Raw genomic sequence first — 14,767 nt, 5'->3', positions numbered from 1 at the left:
CAGAGAGGGGTGTATGTGACTGAAGTGACATTGCCGTGGCTCAGGACGGAGCGGTGTGGTGTCGGTGATGGGTTTGGGTGACTGAGGGGACACTATCATGGCTCAGGATGGAGCGGTGTGGTGTCGGTGATGGGTTTGGGTGACTGAGGGGACACTATCATGGCTCAGGATGAAGCGGTGTGGTGTCAGCGATGGGTGTGTGTGACCACGGTGATGTTAACGCGTCTCAGGACAGAGCCGGTTTCTGTGAGCGTTGGGTCCCCATTGAAGCCACGTTGGTTTTCAACATGGGTTTACATCCATTTTCTGACTCCCCGTGTTTAACGCTTTCTATGGCAGCTTTCGCTCTGAAGTTTAGAACATACATGTAGTGCACAGAGCTTGCAGGGTCAGTCCTGCAGCTCCACGAACTGCCAGGGAACGCTCTCCAGCCCACAGGGACCCGCGGGCAGAGCCGCCCGGCCCCCGCTGGCTCCGGGCCTTGGGGGTTCGCCGCCCTGGGGCACCGGCAGAGCGCCCCGGGGCCGCGGGCAGCGCTCGGGGCGGAGCCGCCCGGCCCGGCTGTGGCCGCCGCTGCCGCAGCGCAGGACGCGGCCCCGCGGGCGGGCGGGCGGGCGGGGCGGGAGGCGGGCGCGCCCGCGCGTGACGGGCGGAGGCGGGAGCGGACCCGCAGCGAGCAGCGCCTCGGTTCCCGTCGGCTCCGCAGCGCCCGTCGGGAGGCGCCGGGCAGCGCCGCCGCCGAGCCCCCAGCCCCGCCGCCCGCGCCCCGAGCCCGCCGAGCGCCATGGCGGCCGCCGAGCCCGGCAGCGGCCGGTACCAGCAGGTGAGCGGCGGCGGGGACGCGAGCGCCGCGGCTCCGTAGGCCGCGCCGGGGAGGCCGGGCCGGGCGGGACCCGTCGCCGCTGCGCTGTGTGCGGGGGGCGCTGCCGCCGCCTCCCCCCGGGGCCCGGGGAGCCGGACGGCGCCTCAGCCCCGGCCCGAGGCCGGGCGGGGCCCGGGGCAGCGGGCGGGCCTGGGCTGGGCCTGCGGGCCCGGGCGCCGCTGTCCCGCTGCGGGGACGGGGAGCGGGGCGGTCACCGGGCCTGCGGCCTCTGGCGGCGGCGGCGGCCTCGGCCGCTGGCTGGGGCGCGGCGGGCCCGCCGGGCTCGGGCTGCGGAGCGGTGCCGCGGCGGCTCCGGGGCCGCGCTGCCCGGGCCTCGCCCGCTGCCGGGGCCGGGCCCGCCGGGACACGGAGCGCCCTTGCGCGCCGGGCGCTGTCCGGCCGCACTGCCCGCGCTGCCCCGGCCCGACCGCGGTCAGCGAACCGCACCGAGGGCTGCGTCAGTCCCGCATTGTGCTGCGATCACCGTTCATTTTATTCCGTCTTTTACATGCGGTCCCTGTGGCTCAGGTTGAAATCTGCGTAGGCCAGCGGCTGTTCCTGACGAGCTCCCCGGTAGATTCGCGGTGGTTCTTCCTCCCGGAGAGGACGAGTTTGTCCGGAGTGTCGGGGTCCGTCAGGCCCCCGTGTGACCCGGCTCCTGCGGTTCTGACGCGCAGACATGGAGACTTCATTACTTAAAGAAAAGAAATCCCTCAGGGCAGTATGCAGCGCTCCAGCTTAACCCAGGCTCTTGTAAGAAATTGCTGTGTTATGACTTGGTAGCATTTTCAGCACGGGTAGGCTCGCTCGCTTTGCTCACTTCAGAATACAAGATGCACCTTCCTGTTGGGATAGAATAGTGGTCTGATTGTGGCATCTGGAGGTCGTATTTTTACATACTAGTAATGTAACAATTAAGCAAGACTTAGGCTTTTTTCTCTGTTTTGTTCTGCGTAAAACAGATGTGTTCACTTATGAAGACAAATCCCTTGTTCTCGGAAAGGGTAGGTATAAATAACCAGGTCTCTTCACTAATCACCTTTCCTGTCAGAGTCCTGCCGCTGGTGTTAAACCCGACAAATGTCTTCACAAATGCCTTTTACCGAGGGATTTAGCTTTGTGTGCCATCACCTTGAGCCCATGGAGACAGGTGACAAAATAACGCTGAAGGACACTGTTGCGTTGCTCTTCAGCGACTGCATCTGATCGATAAGCACGGTCCTGGTTTCCTTAAAGAGAAATGGGTAAAGCTGCTGTTTCGGCAGCTCCTGTTGGCACAGCAGACAGACACAGGGCAGACAGACACAGGGCAGACAGACACACGGCAGACAGACACACGGCAGACACCCCCGCTGCTGGGGAGCGTGACGGCCTGGAACTGCAGAGGTGAGGGAGGCTGCGCCCCGAAGGGTTCGTGTTGCTAAAGACAAACAGATGGTGGAGGCCCCGGGAAGTAACTGGTGTAACTGGAGCGCAGAATCAGAAACTCACGTATAAATATACTTTTATGTTGCTGCGCAGAACTTGCTTTTTTTCTCACCTTCTGCCCGAAGCCTGGTATTTGTATTGTTGCAAAGTGTGTTGCCGAACTGGCTCCTAATGCTTGTGTTGCTTCAAAATACCCTGTGAGCTGTGGAAGTAAAGATGCAGAGTTGGTATTTAGGTGAAAAGGAGATGGGAGGGTGGGAGAGTGTCTCTAACGTTGAATATGTGAATTTTTCTGCCATACATTGAAACTTGTTGTATGTATGAATGTGTAGTTATTTAAGGTACCATGTGCTAATGAAGAAAGACTGGTAGGGAATTGATAACCGTAAGGGCTGGAGCCAAATACAGTATCCAGTAAGCGAAGCATGTAGGAATTCAGAACAGGCTCATTTAATCTGTTAAGTTACTGGGTTATGAGGCAGTGGAGGAGAACTGAGAATTTTAAAACTTGATAATTTTGGGAGAAGAAGCGTAATGCGTTAGTGGAGTTTGTCACATTGTGGTTCCCGTGCAGCCGAACGTCACACACCATCCAAGATGCCAGGGCCGTGCAAGCTCTGCCCCGGAGGTGTTACTGGCGCAGCCACCTGTGTGCGGAGCAGCGCTCTGGAGGTGTGGGCGCTATTTGAAGCTGTAGAATATTTGTAGGATTCCCTGAGTGTGCGTATTTTCAGGAAAAAAGACGGTGATTAGTGAGGGTAAGCTGAGGACAGGAGTCGAGAGCTGAGTTTGAACCTGTGTTTGTTCGTCAGCCCCGCAGCGGGGCCGGGGCTGTGCACCCCGGCAGGCTCCGCCGCGGCACAGCCGCTGCACGGTCACTGGTGCGGGTGCTTTAAAGGGCTGTACGGTGGCATATGATCTATTTTCTAAAGCTAAATTTCTAGCCCTTGCGCTTTGTTCAGGCATGAGATAATCTGATAAAAAATAGCCTGCGATGACGCCTTTGGATGATGTGGCGGTTTGATCTAACGTACCGAGGAAGTGCAGCTTGATGAAGAGTAAAGCTAAAACTCCCGAAAAAGGATCTGTGCTTCCATCGGGAGCGGGGCTGGGCAGTTCGTGTTAGCATTCAGGCAGGTAGAACAGGAGGTGTCCATTGACAGTAAGGCCTTAACTACAGCTATCTAAGATTAAAGCCTGCTTCTCAAGTGTAGAGCCCCTGAACGCTCCAGTCTAGGTGCAGTGTACAGGCGCAGGTTTGTGCTGGCCCAAGTGCTCTTCACAGTCTGGCCAGAGCGGTACAGTTCCCTGCTTGCACAGAGGCGAGGGAGTGAGATCAGTGTGCTTCCCAGAACCACCTTCTCAGGCCGTTAACTGCAGTGAGGCAGTGAGGAACAACATCCTTATGAGCACGAGCTCTATTTTGATGGGCATAAAATACATTTTGATGTGTGTTTATACCTAGGTAGCCGGGAGGGTCGTTGCAGCCCCTTTGGGTGGATCCTCCCGCAGGTGTCTGGTCCGCGCTCCGTGCGTCCCGCTGCGTGGCAGGAGCGGGGCTGCTGCAGGACGAAAAGCGTCTCAGGAGGGGGAGCGGAGGCACCATGTTGAGGTTTCAGTGAAAACGCAGAGTAGCTCAGGCACTGGTTCTCCCACGCGGGGCTCGGGCAGGAGCGTCAGCATCTCCCCGGAGCCGGGAGAAGCCGGGGAGGGTTTGCTTAGACAAGGCGAGTGTCAAAGCTGTCACCACGAGCCGCGCAGCAGACGCCGAGCGCCGTGCGGGGCTGTCACCTGCGCTGCAGCGAGCGGGAGCTGCCGTCGGGGGAAAACAATTACTTGCTCATCAAGGAGAGGGCTGATGCACGTGGGTTGACTTGTCTAATAGCTTATCATTATTCCTGCTGATTAATAAGCTGATATTCAGTGACAGGAATCTGCAACAGCATTGGGCAGAAGACAGGATTTCAAATCGGGGTACGTTTGCAGTGAAGCCTCCGTCTATAAAAACAATTCTCTTCTGGTTTGGAGTTGGCAGAAACTTTTATTTGCTTCCAAAAGGCCAGAGATGTGGAAGGAGAAAAGTAAGGAGTGTTGCAATGGTTGTGGCGTGTCACCTTTTGTGGGCAGGTTGGTGGAGCACTCGCAAATTTAGGAGTGATACACAGTTTTAAATTTTTTTAACGTTTGGCTTCCAAAGGTTATGATTTCATCCTTCTGAAAAAATAGATCATGTCGCCTTTTCAAAAAATACCAATTCACTTTCTGTCATTAACCTAAGTGAGCGTCATTAGCCTTTCTGAAAACTCACAGAAACCATAGTAACAACCAAATGAGATCTGATTGGGGTTGTCTGCATTCTGGGATTCCTGTGGGGTTTCTGTGCGGTTCTTTCCGTGCCAGGACATAAAATAAGGACTGAAATGCAGTAAACGTTCATGATACACTGCTGAGTGAAGGCATTACTCATGATATATTGCTAAGATTAAGCTTGTAGCAATCCTGGTCTAGTATAAAGAATATTCGCCTGCAGCCTAAGGGCTTGGGGCAAGCTTAAAAAAAAAATCTAGAATTGTGCTAAGTTTATAAAATTGGGAAAATTTAACAAAAATGTTTATTGTAAATGCTTTCTTCAAAGTTTACATGGAAATATATTGAAACATTTTGCAAGTTTTGAGCTATAGTGCTACTGTGCTGCGTGTATTTACACGATATGTGTCAAGCAGGGGGGAGCGGCAGTCAGAGCTGCTGATGGTGTTTTCTTTGGAAAAGAAGTGTCCCTGGGTCTTACCCCATTCCGCCGGGCAGCTTTCTGGTTTTAGCCATCCAGTGAGGAATCCAGAGGTGAACGTGGCTGTTGCCGTGGGGCGCGTGGAGCGGGCGCGTGGAGCGGGCGCGTGGAGCGGGCGCGTGGAGCGGGTGCATGGAATGGGTGTGTGGAGCAGGTGTGTGGAGCGGGTGCGTGGAATGGGTGCGTGGAGCGGGTGCGTGGAGCGGGTGCGTGGAGCGGGTGCGTGGAGCGGGCGCGTGGAGCGGGCGCTGGCCGTGCCAGCCCGGTGACTCATTCTTCCTGCCACTCCAGCCCCCACTGCCTCGCTAATCAGCACTTAGTTGAATTTTAGATGCCTGCAATCATTAAAAAGGCTGGAAGGCACTGGTGTACCTTGGCCATTAGAAGAACGGTCTGGGTTTTATAACTGTACACCTCCTACAGCCCGGAGCTCAGCTTTTAGGAGTAACTGCGTTTTTTGTGGCGTTCCCTGGATTGTAGCAGTTTGAAGGCAGTTCCAGGCAGTTCAGTTTGCTTTCTCCCACATTGGGTAGTTGTAAGAATATGTATTTCTTTTTACTACTGAAAGAAGAACCTTCTAAGAATTCCAGTGGTCAGGCTTAATACTGCGCTGGCCTGTCTGTGTCCTCTTTTGCTTCCCTCTGGATGTGTGGTCACATCCAGCGCTGTCCTTTCCCCCTCCTCGGGGTTGTGCTTTTGGGTTGTGTTTGTCTCCTTCCTCGCAAACAGCAGGTTTAGCGCCTGCCCCTCCCCAGCAGGGAGGCGGTGCGGGCTGTGCGGTGCCCAGCGGCCCCGTTGGAGCCTTTCCTCCTGCCTTCATAGGCCAGGCCTGGGACAGGCACAAGAAAACACGTGTACAAGTATTGAATTTTCATGGTAGACTGAAAAGAAGCACGGTGGAGCGTTTTCTGAGAAGTCACAGGCTCCAGGGCCGGAGAGGCTGAGTCAGCTGGTTCAGCTCTGCACTTTACTGCATCATCCCTCGGGCTGCCCCTGTGCAGCTGCTCTTGAATTTCTGCAGCAGCGCTCTCTCTTTTTAAATTCTTTTAAAGCTTATTTTAATAGGCAATCAATTCACAAGTTAGTTTGCATTTTCTTCTAATGACCGACCTCCACGGGGTTTATAAAATGAGGCGGTTTTGTTTTGTGCGGGCTCATGCTGAGTTGGCTGGTTTGAAGCAGGTGAAGATCTCTTGCTGTCGCAGGAGCTGCTGCAGCTCTTGGTGTTAATTGCTTGCGTGTCCCGAGGCTCGTTAGAGCTGCAGGCCTGGAGCCCCGTGCGCCCGCGGCCTCGCTGCTGGGCCGCAGGGGGCCAAGCTGCTCCGGGTTCACAGCTCTGTCAGCAGCCGTGTTTGGAGGTGCTCTTGGTGTCACACGATTAAATTTGCATTTAACTGAGGGCTGTCCAATTAATAGCAGAGAAAATAAAACAATCCGTGCTCTTCTCAGCAAGCTTGCAGGGCTGGGCTGTCTCAGTGCGGACGAGCAGCCGTGCTTTGGATGTGAACGTCCAATGAGTTGCACTTAAAGCATCTGAAACAGGTTTGGCTTTGACTTTCACAGAGGACACGGGTACAGTTTGCTCTCTGATCTTAAGCAGCAAAAGAAATAAAAACCCAAGACGCACAACAGTTATGTGTAAAATAAGATCTTCATTTAGAAGTGTGAGCCTTTTTTTTTGCTGATAAGACATGCAAGTAAAAGAAGGACATATCCCCATGTTAAATGCTTGGGAAGGACTTGAATGGCAACGTGTCTTTCCAAAGAAAAGAGAGCAAAAGGTGAGGGGTGGCTCCAGGTGTGCGGGGGGGCAGTTCCAGAAGGTGTTCGTGCAGACGTTGCGGGGTTGCTGCTGTTCCGCGGGGGTCACAAAGGAGGGTTGGACCTGTGCTCAGGCCTGCGCTTCCGTCCCAGGAAAGATGTATCTGTGCTTTGTGGAAGTCGAGGTGTGTGAGGATACGATTTAAAAATGATAAAAATGAGATGGCATATTGATGGCTTCAAGTGGGAGTGCTGAGCAGCTGCTCGAATGTCCCGTGGTGTCGTAGAACAGTCTTCTTCCAGAAAAATCTGCTGTGCGCAATTAAAACTACAGGGGTGATTTCACAGAAGCCGAGAAACCCCGTTAACCTCTCGTGTGTGGGTCTGTCCAGCTGCAGAACGAGGAGGAGCCGGGTGAGACGGCAGCTGCGGCGAGCGACGCCCCCCCGCCCTACAGCAGCATTTCTGCGGAGAACACAGGTATGTTCCACTGATGGGTTTGCTCTCTTCTTCTTCCCAACCTCCTTAATTGTTCTCTTTAGTGACGGATGGCACTGCAGCAGCCTTCCTAAGGCTGCAGAGGATCAGAATTGATCCATAGAGACTATTGTTACTTGTGGTTTAGAAGATGCTTTTTGGCTACGTTCATCTGATGTCATCCCATCAAGTGGTGGTCAAGTTGCATTTCACAGTGTTCTCAGATTAAAGCCAGTTATAATCAAAGGGCTGTGAGGATTTGTGGTGCCCCTCTCATTATTTCACATTTGGATGGTGCTGTGCTCCTTCCAAAAAGAACTTGTTACTTAAAAAGAGATTAAAGAATTCACGCTTTCTGGAGTTTTTAATAACTAAAGCCTTGGTCACAAGGGTTATACTTCTTGTGAATCATCATACTGTCATGTAGCTCACTAGTAGCTTTTAGCAAAACAGCTTCTTCCGTGTTGGTTATAGATACCAGAGTGTTTTGGCTTAGTAAGTCATCTCATTTTTTTCCATATGGAACTTTCATAGTCAGTTGCTGAACTAAGGTTTGTGAATCACACGCAGCATACTGTCCATCTCTCAAACAGCCGGCCGGCTTTGGATTGAAGTTTGAATATTGCGTTTCTCAAGCTGCTCGTTGGGCGTCCTGCCTTGGCACACTAACTGTGAAGACATCCCATTAGTTCTGGTTTTAGTGTGTCGCAGCGACAGGGGCTCAGAAATGCTGTATTTGATGTTTGTTCCAATCCCTTTCCTCTCCATCAGAAAAAAATTCGCAGTCTTCATGGAAAAGTTGGTCCCCAGCGGCCTGAGGTTGCGGTGATCCTACATTGACTCACCACACCATCCCGGCTTGACAGTGTGGCTGCTGCTGTTAGCGGAGACAGGAGAGACACGGCACACAGCACTGCTTTGAAATCAGGACAGCCAGGCGTGTTAAAGTCGTGCTGTGTGTTGCCTTCGATCAGATGACGTGTTCCTGTGTTTCACCGAGTTTTGGGATGGCAGGGGCTGGGAGGGGACAGGGGGACATGGGGGACAGGCTGCAGCAGGCTGGGACCTTGGGCTCAGCTGAAATGCTTCTCATTCCCAACACCGTGTTCTTAAGGAGCTGACAAGTTACCTTCTATTTAACTTCTTTTTTTTTTTTTCTTTCCAGCTTATTTTGGCTACAAGGATGAGTCAGGATTTCCTAAGCCTCCATCTTACAACGTGGCCACAACTCTGCCCAGCTACGACGAGGCAGAGAGAACCAAGGCTGAAGCCACAATTCCCTTGGTTCCTGGAAGGGTGAGCACGTCCTTCGCGTTTCTTATGCACAACTTGTCCTGCCATGGCTTGTTTTTAAAGCATTCTAGGGTGCTGATACTACACACTCCTAAGGGTTCTGTGGCTACTTTTTTTCCCTCTGGGCAGCTCTGATGATGTGAGAGATCTGGGCAATGCCAGGTCTGGCACTGTGCTGTATCTGTGGGCCCTGGCACTGCTTGTGGTTGGGGTTTGGGTTGTTTTTAAAGATTTAGGATTAATTGCTCAGCCATCTAGGACATCTGCCTGTGATACTCCTGCTGCTTACAGCTGGCTTTTTTAGAGCTCGGTGTAGCTGATACAGGGATGGTAAAACCATTCTGTCATTATCTCTTGTTCAGTCTCTTCCTTCACCCTGTTAGCATTAGGTGTCCACTGCTCATTTTACTTCATAGAAGCCAAATTCCTTGCTGAGATGATAAGTTTATTTTTTTTTATAAGTAGGGGAATTCTTTACAATAAGAACAGGAACATGCTGGATCTGGACTATCTTAGAAAAAATGAAATATATTGCCAGCGACTTAATATTTCATGCCCTGTGTACCTGCATCATCTCGCGATAAGAAGCAGGAATTTTTCCTGCCTGTATTTGCAGACGTGTGGGATTTAGGATTCCACCCCCGCAGGGGTTAGATGTGCAGGGAGTGCTCAGTGTTCCTCCTGTGCACGCTGCTTTTGGAGGGCTGTACAACGCGCTGGCCCGTTCGTGAAGAGCCACGTGCAGAACTGGGATTGCTGTACGGACCGGACCCACTGGAATCCACCCGCGTCTCTTCTCCCCTCGGTTTGCAGGATGATGACTTTGTGGCACGGGACGACTTTGACGACTCCGACCAGCTGAGGATAGGAAACGATGGCATTTTCATGCTGACTTTCTTCAGTAAGTACCTGCTAAAACGTAATTTTTTTCAGGCAGTGACCCATAATACCTGGCGTTATTTTCACACTCAGGTTTGTGTGGCACCAGAAAGAACTGGTGTGCAAGGGGTTTCTTTTCCTTCCTTGGAATATAAAGATGGCTTGACCTGCGGCTTTTCTCCTGCTTTCTCAGTGGCATTCCTCTTCAACTGGATCGGATTTTTCTTGTCTTTCTGTCTGACTACTTCAGCTGCAGGACGATATGGGGCCATTTCTGGCTTTGGTCTGTCTCTCATTAAATGGATCCTCATTGTCAGGGTAAGTTGTACAGTGTAAAAACATGGATGTAGACACTTGTACTCTTTGTCTGTATCTCATTTTTATCTCACTTATATTGAAGTTAGTTATAGATTTGGATTTTTAGAATAAAATAGATTTTGAGCCCTTTATTCACTGGGAAAAGATCTTTTTAGTCATTCAGTCCTGTTTATACGCTGGAGTTATTATTGTAATAAAAGAGGATAAAGATTGCACGCGCAGGTATGGCTCTCTCTGACAGAGCCACTGTATTGGATCAAAACGTGTTTGTGTGCTGAGCAGTGACAGTGATCTTTGTAAAACCTTTGTTGGGATAACGTGAGCTCTGCCGGCAGCACAGGGATGTTCGTCTCCAGTATGATGTTCGTCTCCAGTATGATGTTCCTCTCCAGTATGATGTTCCTCTCCAGTATGATGTTCCTTAGGTTCTCCTCTGCAAAAGAATGTTAAACTAATTTCTAAAATGCAGGATAGCAGAGGAGGAGAGGCAAACAGGGACTGAAAGGAGGAGGTGCGAGGTTCGCCTTTGGCTGGCGGGGAGCGGCGGCGCTGGGCCGGTGCGCAGCCCGCGGGTGCCCTCTGCTGCAGCCGGAGCCCAGCGACCTGCTGCATTTCCAGCGCGGCTCCAGGCTGTGGATACCGAACACCCACAGTGCTCCCCCCACCAGATCACACCGGGGGGCGAGAAACAGAAACCTTTCTGGGGGAGGAAAAGAACAAAGGATGTGGATGTGCTGATGCTGGGAGGAATGGAAAAAAAACCCAAACATTTTTGGAGGGATTGAGGGAATCTATTTGTATCAGAAAAGCTGTGAAAAGGTGGTGTCTGTGGAAATGACATTCAGCTGAAAGTTTGGATTTCAAGCGAAAACATCTGAGCCGCGCACAAGGAGCGACAGGGCGCGTTAGTGTTGGGCTGTCCCTTTGGGGCTGGGGGTGACAGTTTGTAAGTACAGCAGCTCTTAACTGTCTGTTTCCTTTTCAGTTCTCCACCTATTTTCCCGGTTACTTTGATGGCCAGTATTGGCTTTGGTGGGTCTTCCTTGTCCTAGGTGAGTGTTGTGGGGCAGAGGGTGCTGGAGACGGTGCCGTGGGGCTGTTGTGGGCGCAGCTTCACCGGCTGGGAAACGCGCGTGTAGACGTGGCAGCCTGTGGGGAGCCCCAGTGCTCCTCTGACCCGATTAACGCCTTCTGCGTTATGAAATACCTCTAAACACTGACCTTTGGGTGTCATTTCTTGGGGGCAGCATCCTATTTATCATCCCAAAGGAGTAAAGAAGAGAACAATGCTTGTCTTCATAGGAACTGATGTTTTATCTGTTCTTATATCTTAAATGGAAGAGTGGGTTGTGGTTTGGTTTTATTTTATTTATTATTTTATATTTTATTTTACTTATTATTTTATATTTTATTTTGTTGTAGTTTTAAATTTTATTTGTTTTTTCCCCCCTCCTTTGGAAGTTCGTGGTTCTTATTTAGAATCAAAAGTTTTCTGGTTGCCTGAGGGAAGTTTGTTTTTGAAATTGGATGCAATGGAAAGATGAGGTGTCATTGATAGCTAACAAATTCTTGTGTTCCATTAGCTATTGCGCATCCCCGCAGTCGAGGCCCCTGCGCACTGGTAACGGTGACTCGAAATGCTCCCTCTAACTACAAAAGCAACACCCGTGGTGACTGGACAAATGTGTTTCTTCCATCCAGGTTTTCTGCTGTTTCTCAGAGGATTTATCAATTATGCAAAGGTTCGGAAGATGCCAGATACTTTCTCCACTCTCCCCAGAGCCAGAGTTCTCTTCATTTACTAAAGGTAAACTTTCTGCTTTCTTGGAGTTGTTCTGTTTGGTTTTGACTCTGTTTAGTGACTCTTTTAGGCCTGAATAATTGTAGAACACAAGGCAGCAGCAAACAGTTGTTCCTCGGTGTCCCGTCAGCAGCTCCTGTTCCTGCGGGGTCCGGGCTGACTTGGTGGGGAGCGGAGGAATAATTGACATCTCTTCCTGAGCTCTTGCTTTGAGGAATTGTATATTCATTAGATTGCATGGCTGGAACTGTAAGAGCAAAACGTTTTCCCCTCGGTGTTGCACTATATTTGGCAGGTGTGTCTTTGAGAATAAATCTGAAACATGTGCTATGTGCTAAACGTGAGTAAAGGTCCCCAGATATTGTTAGGAGATTGGGATATCAGCCAAAGACACCGGCACAGAGAGAACGATTTATCTGGATTTTGTGTGCTGTTTGAATTTTGTGCCAAGTTCCTGACGAAATGAGGCTCTTGCACACCTTTGCTCTTTGAGAACTTCCCGCACGCTTGAACACGCTGTCCTGCCTGAGCATCTTCAAAAACCTTAATGCCTAAAAGGCGGAACCGCGATGTATCTGCCTCCTTAATGGGGCTTTAAAGGAGGAGGCTTAAGTAGCCGAACCCTTGCAGTGTAATTTCCTGCTCCCAGCAGATAATGGCCCCGATTCCCCGGCCCTCCCGAGGGGAAGGAAATCCTGTCCTAAGTCGCTTCCCAGATGGCGAGTGCAACATGATGCTCCCTTTAGAAATATCAGCATAATGCTGCATTTCCCCAGGACGGCGTTGGAGCAATTGCAGCTGGGACAGTGCTATAAAGAAACCAAACAAACGCCAGCTTGAAATTGGGGCGGTCATTAAATTGTTCAGATTTTAAAACTGAGGCTTTATTTTTCCAAATGCACTTTCCTTGTATTAGAAACTGCAAATTGCGTAAGATTCTCCTTCGTTTCTAGTTGCTCATGAGGACACGCTGCACAAAACGGGCGTTGTGCGGTGTTTTCCAGCTTGACTTTTCCACTGGTGATAGTGTGTAAAAATAGTTCAGTCCATGTGTTGAAGTGTCTCAGTTCTGTTTGACAAAGTGATGGTTTGTGGCTTACGCAGGGTCTGTGTTCCCTCCGCAGCCTCGGTTGTGAGGATGGACATGTAGAGTTTTTTAAATTTCTTTTTTAATTCGATTTTTTGGTCATTTTAGAGCTCTCAAAAAGCAGCCTCTCCTTTAGATACACTGAAGTAAACGTCCAGAATGATTTCTAAATATGACAGCTTCAGCGCTGCCCCTGGAATGATCTTTAATGCTAAATTCTGAGCAGGGAAACCACAAGCGACTTGGACTTCCAGTGTATTCCTGCTCTCAAGATCAGATTTCCTCTGTGGGCCGTGATGAGAAGGGCACAGTGGATGGTCATTTTCAGTTTGGAGCAGGGATCATTTCTGGAAAATTGGGAGGAGAGGGATAATTAGTGCCAATCAGCAAATAATAACTGGTGAGGATGAATCTAATAAAAAGGTTGGCGTTCACTGCGGTGCCAGGACGGGGCGTTGTGTCTGGACTGAGCATGTGGTTACTACTTAATCTCGGGTTTAGGAGATAACTGGGCTGGGCTGGCCGGTCTGTGAGAGCCGAGTCTCCTTAGCGCCACAACACCTGCTAGAAAGACACAGAGCTCGTCCCCACGCGGCTGGATGCAGCAGCTACAGACTGAGTCACGTTTCGCAGTGCAAACACTGTGTCGTTTCATCCACCCATTGTTTCTAAGAGCATCGTCTGGTTTAGCCTCTGATTTCCCCTGAGGAATTTTAACCCTTTAGAACTGAAAAATATCCACAAAACCACCGAGCGTTTTGCTGGAGTCGTGTCATTGTGTACCCAGGTACTTCATGAGCGTTTAGACATCCTGCACTCTTTGTGAGCGATATCCTCCTGCTATCCAAAATAACCATCTAACTATAGTTTCACTGTTCAATATCCTTCTCCGACAGCTGTTTCGGGCAGATGTCTTCCTGCGCTGGCCAGCTCTCTGTCCAGGAGCCGCGGGACACCTGCAGGAAGTGAATCAAGACTCTGGAGCAGAAGAAAAAATAATCACCTGCTTTAAAATCAATAAATAAAAGTACTGTTGGAAATTTAAAACAAAAATAGAGAAGCATTTCTTTCTATTTGTTTCTAGATGTCAGATTTTAACAATTAATGCAGAATTCTGTAATCATTGACTCGTTAGTGGCTGATGTTGGGAGCAGCTGTTGCAGCGCGGTCCGTGCCGGTGGAGCCTCCGCAGCGTCGGGCGCTGGTTTGGGCAGCGGGGCCGGCAGGGCCAGGGTCGCCTGTAGATCCTCCCGGCCCCGGAGCCGCTCCGGGCCGTGCGGAGGGGATGATGATGTCAATGGTGATGTCATCGCGCTGGTCACACAAAGGCATGATGACGTCAGCGGTGATGTCATCGCTGCGGTCGCACCGGCGCTGGCTGGGGAAGCGGGGCCGTGCGGTGCCGGTTCCTGCGGCGGGACTGGAGCGAGTGTTATTCCCAAGGGGCACAAGTATTCTTTTTTACCAGTCTGTATTCTCGTGTTGTAGCATACTTTACTTTCATACTACCGACTTTTTGGACTATATAGGGATTTTCACGGTACACGTGGGTAGTGTAAAAAGGAAAGATCACGTTGCAATTTGTATAAAAAGTTACCTTGCAAAACAAAGGCCTTTTAAATTTTTTCTTTGGCTTGGGACTTTTGAGACAATTCCTAACATACCTGTAATTCCTGCTTTTATAATTTGTGTTAGCAGAGACTATGGTGCGTTATAAATGTAGACTCAATGTGCACTTCTGTGCTTTCTGCCGAGTGGTAATTCACTTTGGAGTTTTACGATGTTAAAACTGTAAATATAGCAGAACATTAATAAATGTCACGTAGCAAATTTTCCTGTAGAGCAGTGTTTAATTTAGTTTTCAATGCTGTACTGCACCTGGTTCTTGGTTCCAAATGCAGGTTACCCGGGGGAGTTCCACGGCCTGTCCGTAGGTGTAACACACATCTCCGAGGTGTCTCTTCCTTCTTGTAACCGGGATTTCAAACCCTGAGACAAACTTCAGCCTCAGCCCGGCAGCTCAGGAAATGCCCATTCCCTACATTTTTGGGGGTGTTGGATTTTTCTTAGTCT

The 14,767-nt window shown here is 50.6% G+C and overlaps 1 protein-coding gene across 1 annotated transcript; it reads left to right on the top strand.

Annotated features, from left to right (window-relative positions):
- Positions 1–629: 629 nt before the first annotated feature.
- NDFIP1 (Nedd4 family interacting protein 1) lies at positions 630–14,534 on the top strand. The gene is made up of 8 exons (XM_082063296.1): positions 630–823; positions 7,232–7,319; positions 8,482–8,612; positions 9,423–9,510; positions 9,682–9,806; positions 10,792–10,858; positions 11,508–11,613; positions 13,591–14,534. The coding sequence occupies exons 1-7, from the start codon at positions 785–787 to the stop codon at positions 11,609–11,611; spliced, it is 642 nt and encodes a 213-aa protein (XP_081919422.1). The 5' UTR covers positions 630–784; the 3' UTR covers positions 11,612–11,613; positions 13,591–14,534.
- The last annotated feature ends 233 nt before the right edge of the window (positions 14,535–14,767 follow it).

Source organism: Streptopelia decaocto (assembly GCF_964273445.1).
Source record: "Streptopelia decaocto genome assembly, chromosome: 12".
In the NCBI taxonomy this organism is placed as follows: Eukaryota; Metazoa; Chordata; class Aves; order Columbiformes; family Columbidae; genus Streptopelia; species Streptopelia decaocto.
The sequence above is the reverse complement of the archived record's forward strand: the minus strand, read 5'-3'. Positions and strand labels throughout refer to the sequence as shown.